The sequence below is a fragment of the Hippocampus bargibanti genome, linkage group LG22 (genome assembly GCF_051943395.1).
Source record: "Hippocampus bargibanti isolate YZ-2025 linkage group LG22, ASM5194339v1, whole genome shotgun sequence".
Taxonomy (NCBI): Eukaryota; Metazoa; Chordata; class Actinopteri; order Syngnathiformes; family Syngnathidae; genus Hippocampus; species Hippocampus bargibanti.
This window is the reverse complement of record NC_142755.1, coordinates 7,001,889-7,017,420: the sequence shown is the minus strand read 5'-3', so window position 1 is coordinate 7,017,420 and position 15,532 is coordinate 7,001,889. Positions and strand designations below refer to the sequence as shown.

Sequence of the window (15,532 nt, the reverse complement as noted above, 5' to 3'; positions counted from 1 at the left end):
CGGGTTTGGTCAAGTTCTCATTTAGGAAGTGAAAGAAAGGACGAAAAGTTCACCGTCTGATTCATCACAGTGGATTTTCAGGAAATGTATTGTAGGATAAAGGTTGTTTTATGATTCATTTACAATTCCGTAGTCTGGAAGAACAGGTGCGTGCTACGTCACGTCGTGACCCTGGCGGAAAGCGGAAGTAAGCAGCAGATAGAAGCGAGGCGATTGGAAGGTGTCTGCTTTGAACGTTTTAAGAAGAAAAGAAGTCCCCGTATTTTGTGAGTTATTCATTTAATGTTTTAAAAACTTTTAACTGAACATTCTTGATGTTCAATATATTATAATGTGATTGTGCACTTGTCACAACTTTTACGAGTTGCCTTATGAATGAACGTTTCATACCTAAACCTCATTTCTCTTTACTTAAACCTTATTTTGGAACCCCGTTCTAATATCTCGACGATAAAAATGACTTTGTCTCAATATGAATTGTTTCTTGCTTATCGTTCGGTTTAAATGTGTATATTTTTTAATTTTATCTGGGAAAATTGAATCTTTCCCCATATTCTCCGAAAATTGTTACTTTGTCCCGGTGTTTTGTCGCTTGATTAGTGACGTAGATGTTATTTGGCGGTTCCGTCGAAGTCACAAGACGTGTTTTGAGTATAAATGGTGTTATTCCATCTCTTGCCACAAGTGGGAGACAACACGCTAAATAAATTCCTACCCGAATTGAATGAATTGCTCGGCAGATTGGATTGGATTAGCCTTTTTCGGTCTCATAGTGGACACATTTACATTTCACAGCAGAAAATTGATGAAAGGAAAGGAAGAAATAGAAAAATACAGGCGCTGCTGTAAAGGCAGACACTGTCGAAGCGCCATCTTGAAGTAAAAAAAAAAAAAAAAAAAAAAAAAAAAAAAAAAAACTCACAAGTCATTCACTCCTAAAGGACAACCGACATCATTTTTTTTGTTTCCTAACTGACATCAGAAAAACGTTTTATAGCATCTAAAATACCCAAAACAAGCAGTATGATATTTTTAGTCTAATGCAAAACACCAATAAAAATGCAACAAAATGAGCTATGAATTGGGGATTTTCAGAAAGTCCCATCTACAGTTCGTGACGTCACGCCAGGACGTCTTGCCTTGTTCTAGAATCAAAACAATGGCTTCAGATTCGGAGGAGATGCTTTCTTGCTACTCATCCAGGTATGAATATGATTCAAATACAGTAAAGTCTCGTTATATCGATATCGGATATATCGATAGTCCCGGTTATATCGATATTTTTCGGAATCCCTTGATTATCGATATAACGAGACTTTACTGTAGTTCTGAAGAGGAAAGCATACATGTTTGCAATCGATTAAAGGAGTTCTTCCGTATCATTTTGAAGCGTCTGGACTCATATGTAGCGTCCCAGAAAATGCACAAGATGGCGCCCAAGCTCTGTTGGAAATGGGCTGATTTGTCTGCTGGGAATTTGTGTCAACTAGTATCAAATAGTAGTCTTGGTGCAACACACAACAATTTCACCATCGCGTTATTTATGTGTTTTCCTTCTAATTTTGCCATCAACACGATGTTTTCAGACCAAACAAAGTACCCAAAATGCATTGTGTGTCGCTTTCTCGGTCAGGGGCGTTCCTGACGTGACGTCACGTCAGGAATCGTCACCAACTCAAAAACAAGACTTCCTGAATATTCTGCGCGAATCTAGAAGTCATTTGAAGTGATTTTACAAATTATAGACACAACTTGTCCAGAGGCGTCGGTTGGTGTTCATTTGTATGCTCTCAATATTTTCTTTCCTGCCTTTCAAAGCTACGTTTACATTCCTTTGCACAAGCCCCAGAAGGCAAAAGAGTCTGAGTCTGAAGATGTCGTTTTCCACGGAGGTTTAGGAACCGGTAAGGAGGCAACCTTCCTCATTTGGGATGCGCACCAATTGAGACGATAGGCCAGGGGTGTCAAAGTCATTTTTTGCCGCGGGCCACATTGTAGTTCTGGTTTCCTCTCGAGGGCCGTTATGAATTTGGGGAAGCCATTAGAATGTTTAAATCCCTTCAAATATTACATATAGAGCAAACAGCAAATTAATGAATAACTCGTTTTCAAATCTGAAGTCAAGAATAATGACTTTTATTGTGGTTGACATCCAAAAATATGAAATTTTGGCTCAGATTTTAGCAATCATCATGGAATTTAACAAGTTTGATTTGCTTTCGCGGGCCGAAAAAAATGATGTGGCGGGCCGGATTTGGCCCGCGGGCCTTGACTTTGACACTTGTGAATTAGAATGTTTAAATCCCTTCAAATATTACATATAGAGCACACAGCAAATTAATGAATAACTCGTTTTCAAATCTGAAGTCAAGAATAATGACTTTTATTGTGGTTGACATCCAAAAATATGAAATTTTGGCTCAGATTTTAGCAATCATCATGGAATTTAACAAGTTTGATTTGCTTTCGCGGGCCGAAAAAAATGATGTGGCGGGCCGGATTTGGCCCGCGGGCCTTGACTTTGACACCTGTGCATTAGAATGTTTAAATCCCTTCAAATATTACATATAGAGCACACAGCAAATTAATGAATAACTCGTTTTCAAATCTGAAGTCAAGAATAATGACTTTTATTGTGGTTGACATCCAAAAATATGAAATTTTGGCTCAGATTTTAGCAATCGTCATGGAATTTAACAAGTTTGATTTGCTTTCGCGGGCCGAAAAAAATGATGTGGCGGGCCGGATTTGGCCCGCGGGCCTTGACTTTGACACCTGTGCATTAGAATGTTTAAATCCCTTCAAATATTACATATAGAGCACACAGCAAATTAATGAATAACTCGTTTTCAAATCTGAAGTCAAGAATAATGACTTTTATTGTGGTTGACATCCAAAAATATGAAATTTTGGCTCAGATTTTAGCAATCGTCATGGAATTTAACAAGTTTGATTTGCTTTCGCGGGCCGAAAAAAATGATGTGGCGGGCCGGATTTGGCCCGCGGGCCTTGACTTTGACACCTGTGCATTAGAATGTTTAAATCCCTTCAAATATTACATATAGAGCACACAGCAAATTAATGAATAACTCGTTTTCAAATCTGAAGTCAAGAATAATGACTTTTATTGTGGTTGACGTCCAAAAATATGAAATTTTGGCTCAGATTTTAGCAATCATTATGGAATTTAACAAGTTTGATTTGCTTTCGCGGGCCGAAAAAAATGATGTGGCGGGCCGGATTTGGCCCGCGGGCCTTGACTTTGACACCTGTGCATTAGAATGTTTAAATCCCTTCAAATATTACATATAGAGTACACAGCAAATTAATGAAGAACTCGTTTTCAAATCTGAAGTCAAGAATAATGACTTTTATTGTGGTTGACATCCAAAAATATGAAATTTTGGCTCAGATTTTAGCAATCATCATAGAATTTAACAAGTTTGATTTGCTTTCGCGGGCCGAAAAAAAAGATGTGGCGGGCCGGATTTGGCCCGCGGGCCTTGACTTTGACACCTGTGCGATAGGCAAACGAGGTTGCGGTCGTGAGGCGGGCCGGTACAACTGAATTCATGTTTTATTGAATTGTGCGTGTACAAAGTTTCTCGCGTGGAGTGCGACGTGCCAGAGGAGATGGACCAAGTGGTCAGCAGGCTGACCGAGATAGCCGACGAAATCCCCTTCGCACCCTCGGAATTGGAGACCGATTCTCCGGATGATGGTGAGCAGGCGTTTGCAATGGCGGTTCCTTGTGTTTTATTTTGTTTTTTTTTTTTTACATTGAGGACACAGGTTGTTTTTTTTCCCACCGAATTTTTTGGCACCAGTGGAGGACGCCAACTTGGAGAAGCTGATTGGTCTCCTGCTGAGGGAGTGTGGAGACAATTTTAACGAGGAGGTGACAAAGGTGCGTCCTTCGTCCGACCCCTGTTGAAAATCTCCATTCCCGTTCTGCTGCGTTGTCATCCCCCTTTCGCACCCTGCAGGGTTTAAAGGAAGTTTTAAGGTCCACGCAGCTCTCCTGGAACTATGGCTTCTTTGAGAGGTTGTTGAAGACGTTGCTGAAGAGGATGGGGCTTTTCAATGCCGACCCCGAAGCGCCGGGACCGCAGACGTCGCCCAAGACTCAAATGGCGGTCGCTTGCGAGGTAAAAACCTGACCTGTTCCAAGCGTGAGTCCCAAAACCTTGCTACATATCTATTTGCTAACTAGCTATCTCGCTGGCTACATAACTAGCTATCTATATGCTATCTAATAGCTATCTATCGAGATAGCTATCTATGAGTTATTTATTAGCTAGCTAATCTCGCTATCTCGTTGGCTATCTAGCTAGCTATCTAGCTGGCTACCTTGCTACATATCTATTTGATATCTATTTGCTAACTAGCTATCTAGCTGGCTACATAACTAGCCATCTATATGCTATCTAATAGCTATCTATCTAGATAGCTATCTATGAGTTATTTATTAGCTAGCTAATCTCGCTATCTCGTTGGCTATCTAGCTGGCTACCTTGCTACATATCTAATTGATATCTATTTGCTAACTAGCTATCTCGCTGGCTACATAACTAGCTATCTATATGCTATCTAATAGCTATCTATCGAGATAGCTATCTATGAGTTATTTATTAGCTAGCTAATCTCGCTATCTCGTTGGCTATCTAGCTAGCTATCTAGCTGGCTACCTTGCTACATATCTACTTGATATCTATTTGCTAACTAGCTATCTAGCTGTCTACCTAACTAGCTATCTATATGCTATCTAGATAGCTCTAGCTGGCTACCTTGCTACATATCTATTTGATATCTATTTGCTAACTAGCTATCTAGCTGGCTACCTAACTAGCTATCTATATGCTATCTAATAGCTATCTATCTAGATAGCTATCTATGAGTTATTTATTAGCTAGCTAATCTCGCTACCTCGTTGGCTATCTAGCTGGCTACCTTGCTACATACCTAATTGATATCTATTTGCTAACTAGCTATCTAGCTGTATACCTAACCAGCTATCTATATGCTATCTAATAGCTATCTATCTAGATAGCTATCTATGAGTTATTTATTAGCTAGCTAATCTCGCTATCTCGTTGGCTATCTAGCTGGCTACCTTGCTACATATCTAATTGATATCTATTTGCTAACTAGCTATCTAGCTGGCTACATAACTAGCTATCTATATGCTATCTAATAGCTATCTATCTAGATAGCTATCTATGAGTTATTTATTAGCTAGCTAATCTCGCTATCTCGTTGGCTATCTAGCTGGCTACCTTGCTACATATCTATTTGATATCTATTTACTAACTAGCTATTTAGCTGGCTACTTAACTAGCTATCTTTTTGCTATCTATGTGCTATCTATTAGCTATCTAGCTGGCTACCTTGCTACATATCTATTTGATATCTATTTACTAACTAGCTATTTAGCTGGCTACTTAACTAGCTATCTTTTTGCTATCTATGTGCTATCTATTAGCTATCTATCTAGCTATCTACTAGTTATCTATTAGCCAGCAAGCTAGCTTTCTATCTGTTTGAGTTACTTCCGGGTTGAGTGAACGCTGGTGCATGTGGCTGCCCCTGCTCACCCACAGAAAAACTGATCCTGTGAGTGTAAAGTGACCTTGAGAGTTTTGAAAGGCACTTGTAAATGAAATGTATTATTATTATTATTATTATTATTATTATTATTATTATTATTATTATTATTATTATTATTATTATTATTATCATTATTATGTATTATTATTATGGGGCAATCAGAGCCAGGTGTAGAACATTAGATGTAATCAGATAGCACAAAATAAGTAATCTGATTAGCTTCAGGGAGTAGTCTAATGCTACCAAAACCTTAAAGCAGGGACCTATCAGAGCAGAGATCTGGCACAGCCACCTTTGTCCATTAGGGATGTATATAGTTACCAGCACAACTTTAGTTCTCTGACGAAGCTCTTCGGATGAGAAGCAAAACGTCCCACATATTCAAAGAAGTACAGATGACTGCTGAAGAAACCTTTTCATCATGCTAAAGAGGTCATACCAGAGCTAAGGACTGTAAAGTGACCTTGAGAGTTTTGAAAGGCGCTTATAAATGAAATGTATTATTATTAGAATGGGGCAATCAGAGCCTTATTGTAAAATCAACAAGAGTTTGCTGTGATGGTCACAATAATCCTCGTAAACAGGTAACGAGTCGTCTATCCGCCGCCAACACACTGCCCACAAACCGCCTGCTAGGGTACGCCGCAACCTACCTTCAGAATCACTTCTCTTCGTGGGTGAAGCAGCAAGGCGGTTACGTAAGTGACACTTGGCTTCTCGTGCATTTCGGTTACATCTTGATCGAATGGATTCATTCGCAGGAGGCGGCGTTCGATGAGGATGACGACGCCGATGTCCAATAATGGCTGCAATCTTAGCCAGGACTGCCAGATTGTGCACACTCAATTTTTCGTACTCAATGGCGGGATGCGACATTGAGTACGGTGTGAAGTTTTGACCCCACATCGAACAGTCACCTTTGCGATTACATTTCAGGATAAACCACAAGTGCACTCAATGTTTTTGTGTGTAATCAATTTTTGGGATTTGAAACTTAATTTTGTCTATGTGGTGATTTTTGCCGCAAATCGAATGTTCTATTGTCATGGGAGCGTGTGTCAGGTACGCATGCTGCTTTCTTACTAGCTTATCAGGATAAATATACAATAAGCAATTAAAAATATCAATAAAAATAAATCAATTAAAAAATACACCTAAGAAGCTGTCCGTGCTGATTTGTTTGTGTTTGATGTGATTTTTGTCATGTTTTACTCATGGTTTTGTTTTCTACTTTGGACCTTTTAGGCATTCGACTCAGCATGATGCTGGATTGGATAGGATGTATCTTTATTCGTCTTGCAGTGGAGAAATTTACATTTCACAGCAGCAAACTTGATCTTGGTTTTACTCCCTGGTGCTTTGTCCTATCTTTGTCACTGCTTTATTTCCTGTGTATCCTGTCCATGTTAATCAGCGCTATCTAAATAATTATGTATTGTGTTGTGGCTGCTGGGGTGCAGAGCTACTGTGACCGAACCATTCGGAGAAGGCTTCGTGGGCTTCCTGGAAGAACATTTCCGCTTGAGAAGAAGACACAACATTGGTGCACAATGTTTGAGCCTTCAATTTAACTCATTCACTGCCAGACGATGCGCAAATATCCATCCACTCCAGTGCCAGGTTTGTTGTCATTTTCACTCAAATTGCACGGTCGAAAAAAATAGAGTTTTAGGACTACATCTAGCTGGCTATCTGTTTAGCTAAGTATCTAGCTGGCTAGCTGTTAGCTAGCTGACTAGCTCTCTATTTGAGATGTTTTTTCTTTTCCACAAGGCGGATGAATTTCCCTTTTTTGCATGTTAGCGCTTTGTTACAGCTACAGCTGTTGTTAAAGCGCTTTTATATATATATATATATATCTCGTTATATATATATAAAAAATATATATATATATATATATATATATACCAATTGTATTTTGTACAGCTGCCCCCATTTCAAGCTTAGATAACTCCAGACCCATATAACTTAGGAATTAACTCTGTTTTGCCTGATGAAGGAAGCACGTCTAATGTTTCATATGCTACATTGAATGTTTTTATGATGTCATCCTGGCTACCAAGCCAGCTATATATTTGCGATCTATATGCTATTTGCTATCTATAAGCTATCTAGCTATTAGTTATCGATTAGCTAGCCAGCTAACTTTCTATCTATTCGAGTTATTTCCGGGTTGAGTGAATGCTGGCGCATGTGGCTGCCCCTGCTCACCCACAGAATAGCTGATCCTGTGACTGTAAAGTGACATTGAGAGTTTTGAAAGGTACTTATAAATGAAATTTATTATTATTATTATTATGGGGCAATCAGAGCCAGGCGTAGAACATTAGATGTAATCAGATAGCACAAAATAAGTATTATTAGCTCGATTAGCTAGCCAGCTAACTTTCCATCTATTCGAGTTATTTCCGGGTTGAGTGAACGCTGGCGCGTGTGGCTGCCGCTGCTCACCCACAGAATAACTGATCCTGTGACTGTAAAGTGACATTGAGAGTTTTGAAATGTACTTATAAATGAAATTTATTATTATTATGATTATTCCGGATTGAGTGAACACTGGCGCGTGTGGCTGCCGCTGCTCACCCACAGATAAAAAAATATTCTGTGACTGTAAAATGAGCTTGAGAATTTTTAAAGGCGCTGATAAATGAAATGTATTATCATTATTATAAATGTATGAATTCATTATTTCTTGTATTTAATACTAATAAAGGCCAATCCAATCCAATTTCAGGATGAACCCTGCAACAAGGGTGACTTTTGAAGACCAGCGAAACAGCACCCTCGTGTGGTCTGGTGAGTTATGACAGCATCGTGCGGCACCAGTCAGCCAACTTTATGCCTAAATGCCCCAAATGACGAACTTACGTTGGGCGTGATATCTGCCAAATTGTAAAACGAAGTTCCACCAATCAAGTTAGTTCTTCAACCGCCCCCTCAAACGTTAACGCGTGCCTCAAATTGAAATCAATTTTTTTTATATTTAGCATTTTCCCAAGCGGCCACTGCCTTACGGCCGCCTGTGAAATGAGATCCGACTCGTTCTGAGCCGCGACGACTCCCTCAACCTGCTCGCCGACCAGGAAACACGAGGAAAGCCTACGCGCTTGCTTCACGACTCAACCATGAAGGTGATCCACCACCACCACCACGGGGCTCGCAAGCACGTCCCCGTCCCCGCGGCCGACCTCCTTCGGCTACCCGGACTCGACGCCCGGCGAACGGCACCGGCGCCGAGTGAGTCTCCGGAGGAAACGACGTCGACGCCGCAACCGGGCGCCATGCTTCGTTTGCCGAAGAGCAACAAGGGCGTCATGGTCAAAGTGGTCCGGCGGCACCTGTCCCCACAGCCCCCCCGTCCGGAGAGTCTGGAGACGGCTTGGAGCGGCGGAGCCCCGCGGAGCCCGGATTTGAGAGGCGGCGAGCGGGACGAAGGTCACGGCGGGCGGCCTCCACGCAGCCGGAAGAAAGGATTCAAACCCCCCGACGTCAGGACCATTTTCACCCCCGGGGAAAGGGACCCCCGCGTGAAGGAAGAGTCCGGGGAGGGTCACAACTTTGGCGCCGGCGGGGAAGGCACCTGGTGCGACGTGTGCTGCAAATACATCTTCCAGGAGGGGCTCACCTGTGCAGGTCAGTCATGAAAACAAACAAACAAACAAACAAACAAACCCCGGGCTGGTGGTAGGGGCTCTTCCGATAATAATAGTAATAATAATTTATAATACATTTCATTTATATAGAATAGAATATAGAATATTGAGTTTTAGGGCTGCATAAACATTCAAGAAACTTCTACGAAACCTTAGACTTTCTTCTTTCATCAGAAAACAAAAGCGTTAATTCCTAAACTATATGCATCTGGAGTTATATGAGCTTGAAATGAGGGCGGCTGTCCAAAATACAATGCAATACAATACATATTGGTTTAAATAATAATAATAATCCATTTCATTTCTAAGTGCCTTTCAAAACTCTCATGGTCACTTTACAGTCACAGGATAAGCTTTTCTGTGGGTGAGCGACGGCAGCCACACGCTCCAGCGTTCACTCAACCCGGAAGTAACTCAAATAGATAGAAAGCTAGCTAATAGATACAGTAATAATAATAATATTCAACACAGCAATCCTCCTCCAGAAGTCAAATCCTCCGGAGACAGAATGTGTAAGGCGAAAACTGTGTAACTCAAAAAAAAATTCCCATAGGAAACCATTAAAATTAAATAATCCGTTCCCGGGTTTCCATAAAATATACTTTTCAACTAAATAAGCCTTAAAACTACACACAACATACCTTATTCTATGTATAATAAATGTGCTATTGTATTGTAATGAAAGAAATACACTGCATTGTATCATAAAGTCACTTTATTTACATTTGTGATGGTCATTGATGGCTTGATGGAATGGCGTTGGAGGTCGAAGGTCAAAGGGAATTGCTCTTTGGAAAGAGAGGCGCATTACATGAGGACTGTTGGTAACTTAACCTCTGGTGCTGTTCGGTCGTGTGCTTGCGTCGAAGATCACTCCGCCAGCCGTGATGGGTGTGTATTATGAAAATAGTGCTTATTATAAGGTTTAATTTTCAGAAATTTGACGTTTGTAAGACGAAAAGTTTGTAAGTTGAGGTGTTTGTAAGTTGAGGTCTTACTGTATTGATCTTTGTGCCGTGAATGTCAAGCTTAATGACATAAAGCTAGCCGGGAGATGTTTTTCTTTCCACTCTTCCGTAACCGACCTGGAAAGTAATTTCCCCAACGGCGAATTGCAACGACACAGGCGAGAAATCACGACGCCGCTTGGAATGTCGTCGGCATGCGGGCCGACCGGTTCCCGTCCAAAAGGAAAGCCGGCCCGACGGCAAATTCCTCGAACCCGCCGCCACTTTGTTTACAGACAGTGACCTTTTCGTGATTTCAAAAAGTGTCTTTTGGGACTATGCCCGAGTTGCTCACTTATTTACTCATTCGCTGCCATTTGCGAATTTATTCGGGAATTGAAAATATGACCTAGAGCGCCATTGCCGCTTTTTTTTCGGGTTTCGTTTTTTTTCTTGTTTTGGTGCCGATAAAGCGCTGGGCATGGCCTCTGGCTATGTTTTTTTTTTCTATTCCACAAGGGGGTATCATTACCCTTTTTTCCATGTTAGCGCTTTTTTCTAGCTTCAGCTGTTGGTAAAGCGCTATATAAACTAACGTTTGTAATGTATTTTATACAACTGCACCTATTTCAGGCTCATATAACTCCAGACCCATATAATTTAGGAATTAACTTGTTTTTTTTATGATGAAAGAAGAGAGTCTAAGATTTCTAACGCTGTATTGAATGTTTATGTAGTCCTAAAACTCAATATTCTGTAAGTTCTGGAATTTGAGTGACAATGACAAAAACCCTGGCACTTGAGTGGACACATTTTTGCATATCTGGCAGTAAATGAGTTAACACACGCTCGAGGGGCGTGGTGAAACAATCCAAATTTCTTCAAACCTGTCCCTTGACTAGTTTGTTTTTTGCGCTTACGCCATAGCAAGAAATGATTATCCATGTTCTACTGTTCGGGCCGTGACAGGAAGATTGTCTTTTACTGCCGGCAGGGGACGCAGCCATTCATGACCCAACTTCTTACCTAGCAATAGATAGCTATTTATTGAAAGTATCTGCAAATTTAAGTGATACATTAGTAAAACATAGTATCTTTGATTTGAATGCCACGCCGGTGGACGTGCCAAGCACCAACATCCATAAACCAACAGAACGTAGACATTTTAAAGGGTTGTCTTTCCACGAACTGATAGATTTGTAACCTGGCGAATGAGCTCTTCCTGTAAAAGGAGTTACCAAGTCAGTATGACAGTATAACAGGATGTGTCTGTCCACCTCAGATTGACCCCAGATTTTCTGTGCTTCCATTGTGGGCCTTGCGGTCGGCCAACTAAGCATGAAACAGCGTGAAACTTTGAAATATGATAACTTATATTCTGTCTATTCTTTATCACACACAAACATTACTCTCGTTTTGATGCTATCTTCTTGCCGAGGAACTATGTTCAAGTGAGTTGCTCTGTTTGGATAAAAATAATGCTTCGGAGCTACACTAAAGGACGATGTGCAAGAAGTGAGTTGAAGAGGTTCAAATTGGACCAAAAACAGTCCGAATGTTAAAATTGTGGGATTGCGTTCCGTCGGGGTTCCCGCGGTCCACTCGTCTGTAGAATTTCAAGCGTGGGTGTGAAACCCTTCCCACAATATGTCCCCTCCGTTGGTTTGCGGGTGTGTGTTTTGTGGAGCCCAAGTGTCACAATGGCTGAATAAACAACGGGGGGTAGGCAGCTGACCCTCACAAAAGCGGTGTCGAATGTGAGAAGCCAAATCATGGACAGCGGCGGTGGCGGTTGCTCGCACGAGGAGCCTCCGTCACGGTGGCGTGCGTGATGGGCGTCGTGAAAAACTTTGGGCGAATTTTGCGGAGATTATCGGGTTTTTTCTTGCGTTTTCAAGCCACCGTGAGACGACCTGAGGTCACTTTGTTGTGGCGCCACTCTGGTGAGTTTACATCTTCATTACGTCTTTTGGAGTATGGCTTTGTGATTTTTATTTTTATTTTTTTGCAAGTGATCAACATTCCCAAAGTAAATTTGTTGTTGGTGAAAAGGTTTCTTCATCCGTCATGTGTACTTCTTTGAAGGTGTCGGTCGTTTTGTTTCTCATCCAAGAGGCTTCGTCAGTGAACTCAAATTTGCTGGTAGTTTTGGCCCAATATATATCCCTACAGTCCGGAGGTGGCGGTGTATTGTGTACTACATTACTCATGTAGTCTATTCAATAGATTGTAAAAATGAAAATTGTAAAGAGCAATACATCGGGGAGACTAAACAAATTCTCAAAAAAATACACCGCAGGGATAATACTAGTGCGCCTCAATCTGCACTACATATGCACCTAAAAGCTAGCAACCACTCATTTGACGACAATGAGGTTTAAAATCTTAGTGAAAGAAAATAGATGCTTTGAAAGGCGAGTAAAAGAAGCTATTTTCATAAAACGCCAAAACCCTTCACTAAATCGCCATGGTGGGGTGAGGTTTAATTTGCATCACTCTTGCAACAGACTTCTTAGGCAACATAGGTGTTATACAGCAAGTATTTTCTTCCTCTCGAAGGGACTTCCTCAGTCTGGTTTTAAAGGCGGTTCACCTGAGCTTCTGGCCAATCAGGTCCAAGCGGCAATTAGCCATTACCAGGTGGTTGCAATCACCTTCCCAGCGCCTTTCTCCCATCCGAAATCCAGAAAACACGAAATTGTTTAACATTTCTTTTCGGATGATGACAATAGGTTTAGTTATGCTGATCAGGTGATACCAGAGCAAATGGGGCAATCAGGCCAGTCGTAGACCCCATAATCAGGCAAGACAATAGAAGTAATCAGTTTAGCCTCATCATAGCAGAGTACTGTATACCTCTGGACTGTAGGGATATATATATATAGGGCCAAAACTACCAGCAAATTTTAGTTCGCTGATGAAGCATTTTGGATGAGAAGCGAAGCATCCGACACCTTCAAAGAAGTACAGATGATGTCTGAAAAATCCTTTTCATCGATGGACCACTCCTGTACGACTGAGAGCTTACGCAGACGTAAATTTCTTGTTGCTAATTGGAAAATTCTTCCAGGTTGGGCGTTTTGAGATTCTTTGTCTTTTTCACCGTAGCTTCTTGATACTCTCTTGTGGTTCATTTCATTGTAGACACACCTGATAATTTCAGGCCCCAACGATCGCCCCGAAAAAGAAGCCCCCCAAAAGTTTTGCTTCCAACCATAGATGGCGGTCTAACCCTGGTTTTTGGTTTCTTGATTTTTTTTTTTTTCCTTGTTGCTAACTCGAAACAGCAGTCTGGGGTTAAAACCGGTGACCTTTTGACCCCTCCGTGCGCTCTGCTACTGACCGCAAGAGCTCTCCAAATGGAAATGACAAGACTCCGCCGTGCAGAGAATGTGTGTCGGGGGTACAAAATCCGACGGACGTCCGCCAGTCATAACAGGAGACGTCAGTGGGTTAGGCCGCAAAAAGCATGACTCAGCGCTCGCCACACAAACCGCTCGCTCGGCAAAATTTCACAGCAGGGGGCGGGGACAGTATCTACCTGACCCATTGCGTAGAAAGACTGGAGATTGGGAGCGAGTGGACCAGCGATCTCCGGGACATTGATTGATTGGCGTCTCTTGTACCTTTGCAGGCTGCAAGTACGCGTGTCACGCCGCCTGTCGTAGCCGCGTCAGTCTGGACTGTCACCCCGCAACGGCCGCGGTGCCGCTGGCGAGCTCACCCGTCACCCAGGACCGGCTCAACAACAACAACCACGACGACGACGACGGCCGCGTGCCTCCATCGCATGTCAGTATTTGCGTGCGTGTCTGCGTGTCATTTTTAGTGTACTTTAGGTTGGATTGGATGAGCCTTTATTCAACTCTCATTGCAGAAATGTACATTTCACAGCAGCAAAGTCATGAAAGTAAGAGGAAAGGAAAGGAAGATGTAGAAAAACAAAATACAAGAGTTGCTGTAAAGGCAGCCGCTCTTGGCACGCCATTTTGAAGTCAAAACAACAAAAAAACAAAATAAATAAAATGACAAAAGACACAGACAGGCATTCTTCAAGGACAACCGACGTCTGCGGACAACTTGCGTCCATAATTTGTAAAATGGCTTCAAATGACGTCTACTGAGCGTATTTTACAAAGATTCCACCGCATATAGCTCTATTTTACGTTTTAAGACTCACTCTGAATATTCAGGAAGTCTTGTTTTTGAGTTGGTGACGAGTCCGTATGTGACGTCACGAAAGGACCGCCCCCTGACCGAAAAAAAGACACATTGTAGCAGTCCTTCATCAACGGCAATGGATTTTGCTGTACATGTTTGGTCTGAGAACCGTGTTGCACCCAAAAGCCAACAGAAGAGGGAGTCCAAGCTCCATATAAGGACTTTATCAGCCTGTGGAAGCGGAGGTGGCCACTGGAGGTCGCCATTTTGTGCCTCTTTTTTTTTTTGAGTGAGAGATTTTCCTCCAATGTTGCCTCAAAATGGCACATATAATTCTTGAACGGATTGCAAACATGTATGCTTTCCTCTTCAGAAGTATTTGAATCATATTCATAACAGGATGTGTAACAAGAAAGCATATTCTCACAATCTGAAGTCATTGTTTGGATTCTGCAGCAATGCAAGACGTCTTGCCGTGACGTCACGAACAAGGGGGCGGGACCTTCTGAAACTGGACACTTCCGGGTTCAATTTGAAGTCGTTTTTGGACACTTGAAGTCATTTTTACCAGTGGATCAGGGACGGCATGGTGAAATGTGCACGTCTGCTACAAGCTAACGCACGCACCTGCCTGCTTATAACGCCGTCTCTCTCAAACTGTCGAAAAAGTGGCAATAACTGAAAAATCAATCATCAGACTGGCCACTAAAAACAATCATAATAAAAATTACAAAAATAGTCTTTGTAAAATACTCAAATTAATGTGATGAAATGTACTAATATTGGATTGGAATTGGATTAGCCTTTATTAGTCTTGCAGTGGAGAAATTTACATTTCACAGCATCAAAGGGATGAAAGTAAGAGGAAAGGAAAGAAAGAAGTCGAAAAACAAAATCCAGGAGTTGCTGTAAAGGCAGCCACTGTCGCGACGCCATCTTGAAGTCAAAACAACAACAACAAAACACAAAAAAACACATACAGTCATTCAGTCTTAAGCACTTTCTGTCCCCTCTTTGTTGTAAGAAGCATTTCTAGATGCAAGAGGACAGGATCAAAGCGTCCTTTTCACCAATGGATCAGGGACATCATGGTGAAATGTGCTGCTCTGCTATTAGCTAAATGTTGAAAGCAAACACAAAGCTGTAGCATCCATTGACAAAAAG

General features: G+C 41.7%; 2 protein-coding genes across 2 annotated transcripts in view; both read left to right on the top strand.

Annotated features, from left to right (window-relative positions):
* Positions 1-1,845: 1,845 nt before the first annotated feature.
* Positions 1,846-6,510, top strand: LOC148881845 (apoptosis facilitator Bcl-2-like protein 14). The gene is made up of 6 exons (XM_088988584.1): positions 1,846-1,904; positions 3,602-3,721; positions 3,828-3,907; positions 3,987-4,148; positions 6,192-6,305; positions 6,369-6,510. Exons 2-6 carry the CDS (start codon positions 3,634-3,636, stop codon positions 6,408-6,410), a joined length of 486 nt encoding a protein of 161 aa, XP_088844710.1. The 5' UTR covers positions 1,846-1,904; positions 3,602-3,633; the 3' UTR covers positions 6,411-6,510.
* A 2,222-nt stretch (positions 6,511-8,732) lies between these two features.
* The window catches only part of rassf3 (Ras association domain family member 3), a 33,176-nt gene continuing 26,376 nt past the window's right edge, over positions 8,733-15,532 (top strand). Inside the window, exons 1-2 of the mRNA XM_088988579.1 lie at positions 8,733-9,240; positions 13,842-13,999. Coding sequence (XP_088844705.1) covers positions 8,733-9,240; positions 13,842-13,999 — 666 coding nt within the window. The remainder of the gene's footprint in view (positions 9,241-13,841; positions 14,000-15,532) is intronic.

Bases quoted from the DNA above. Each gene is read 5' to 3' on its own strand.
- LOC148881845 (XM_088988584.1), top strand. From the start codon at position 3,634: ATGGACCAAGTGGTCAGCAGGCTGACCGAGATAGCCGACGAAATCCCC. The intron at 3,722-3,827 runs GTGAGCAGGCGT...TTTTGGCACCAG, and splicing joins GACCGATTCTCCGGATGATG to TGGAGGACGCCAACTTGGAG. The intron at 3,908-3,986 runs GTGCGTCCTTCG...CGCACCCTGCAG, and splicing joins TTAACGAGGAGGTGACAAAG to GGTTTAAAGGAAGTTTTAAG.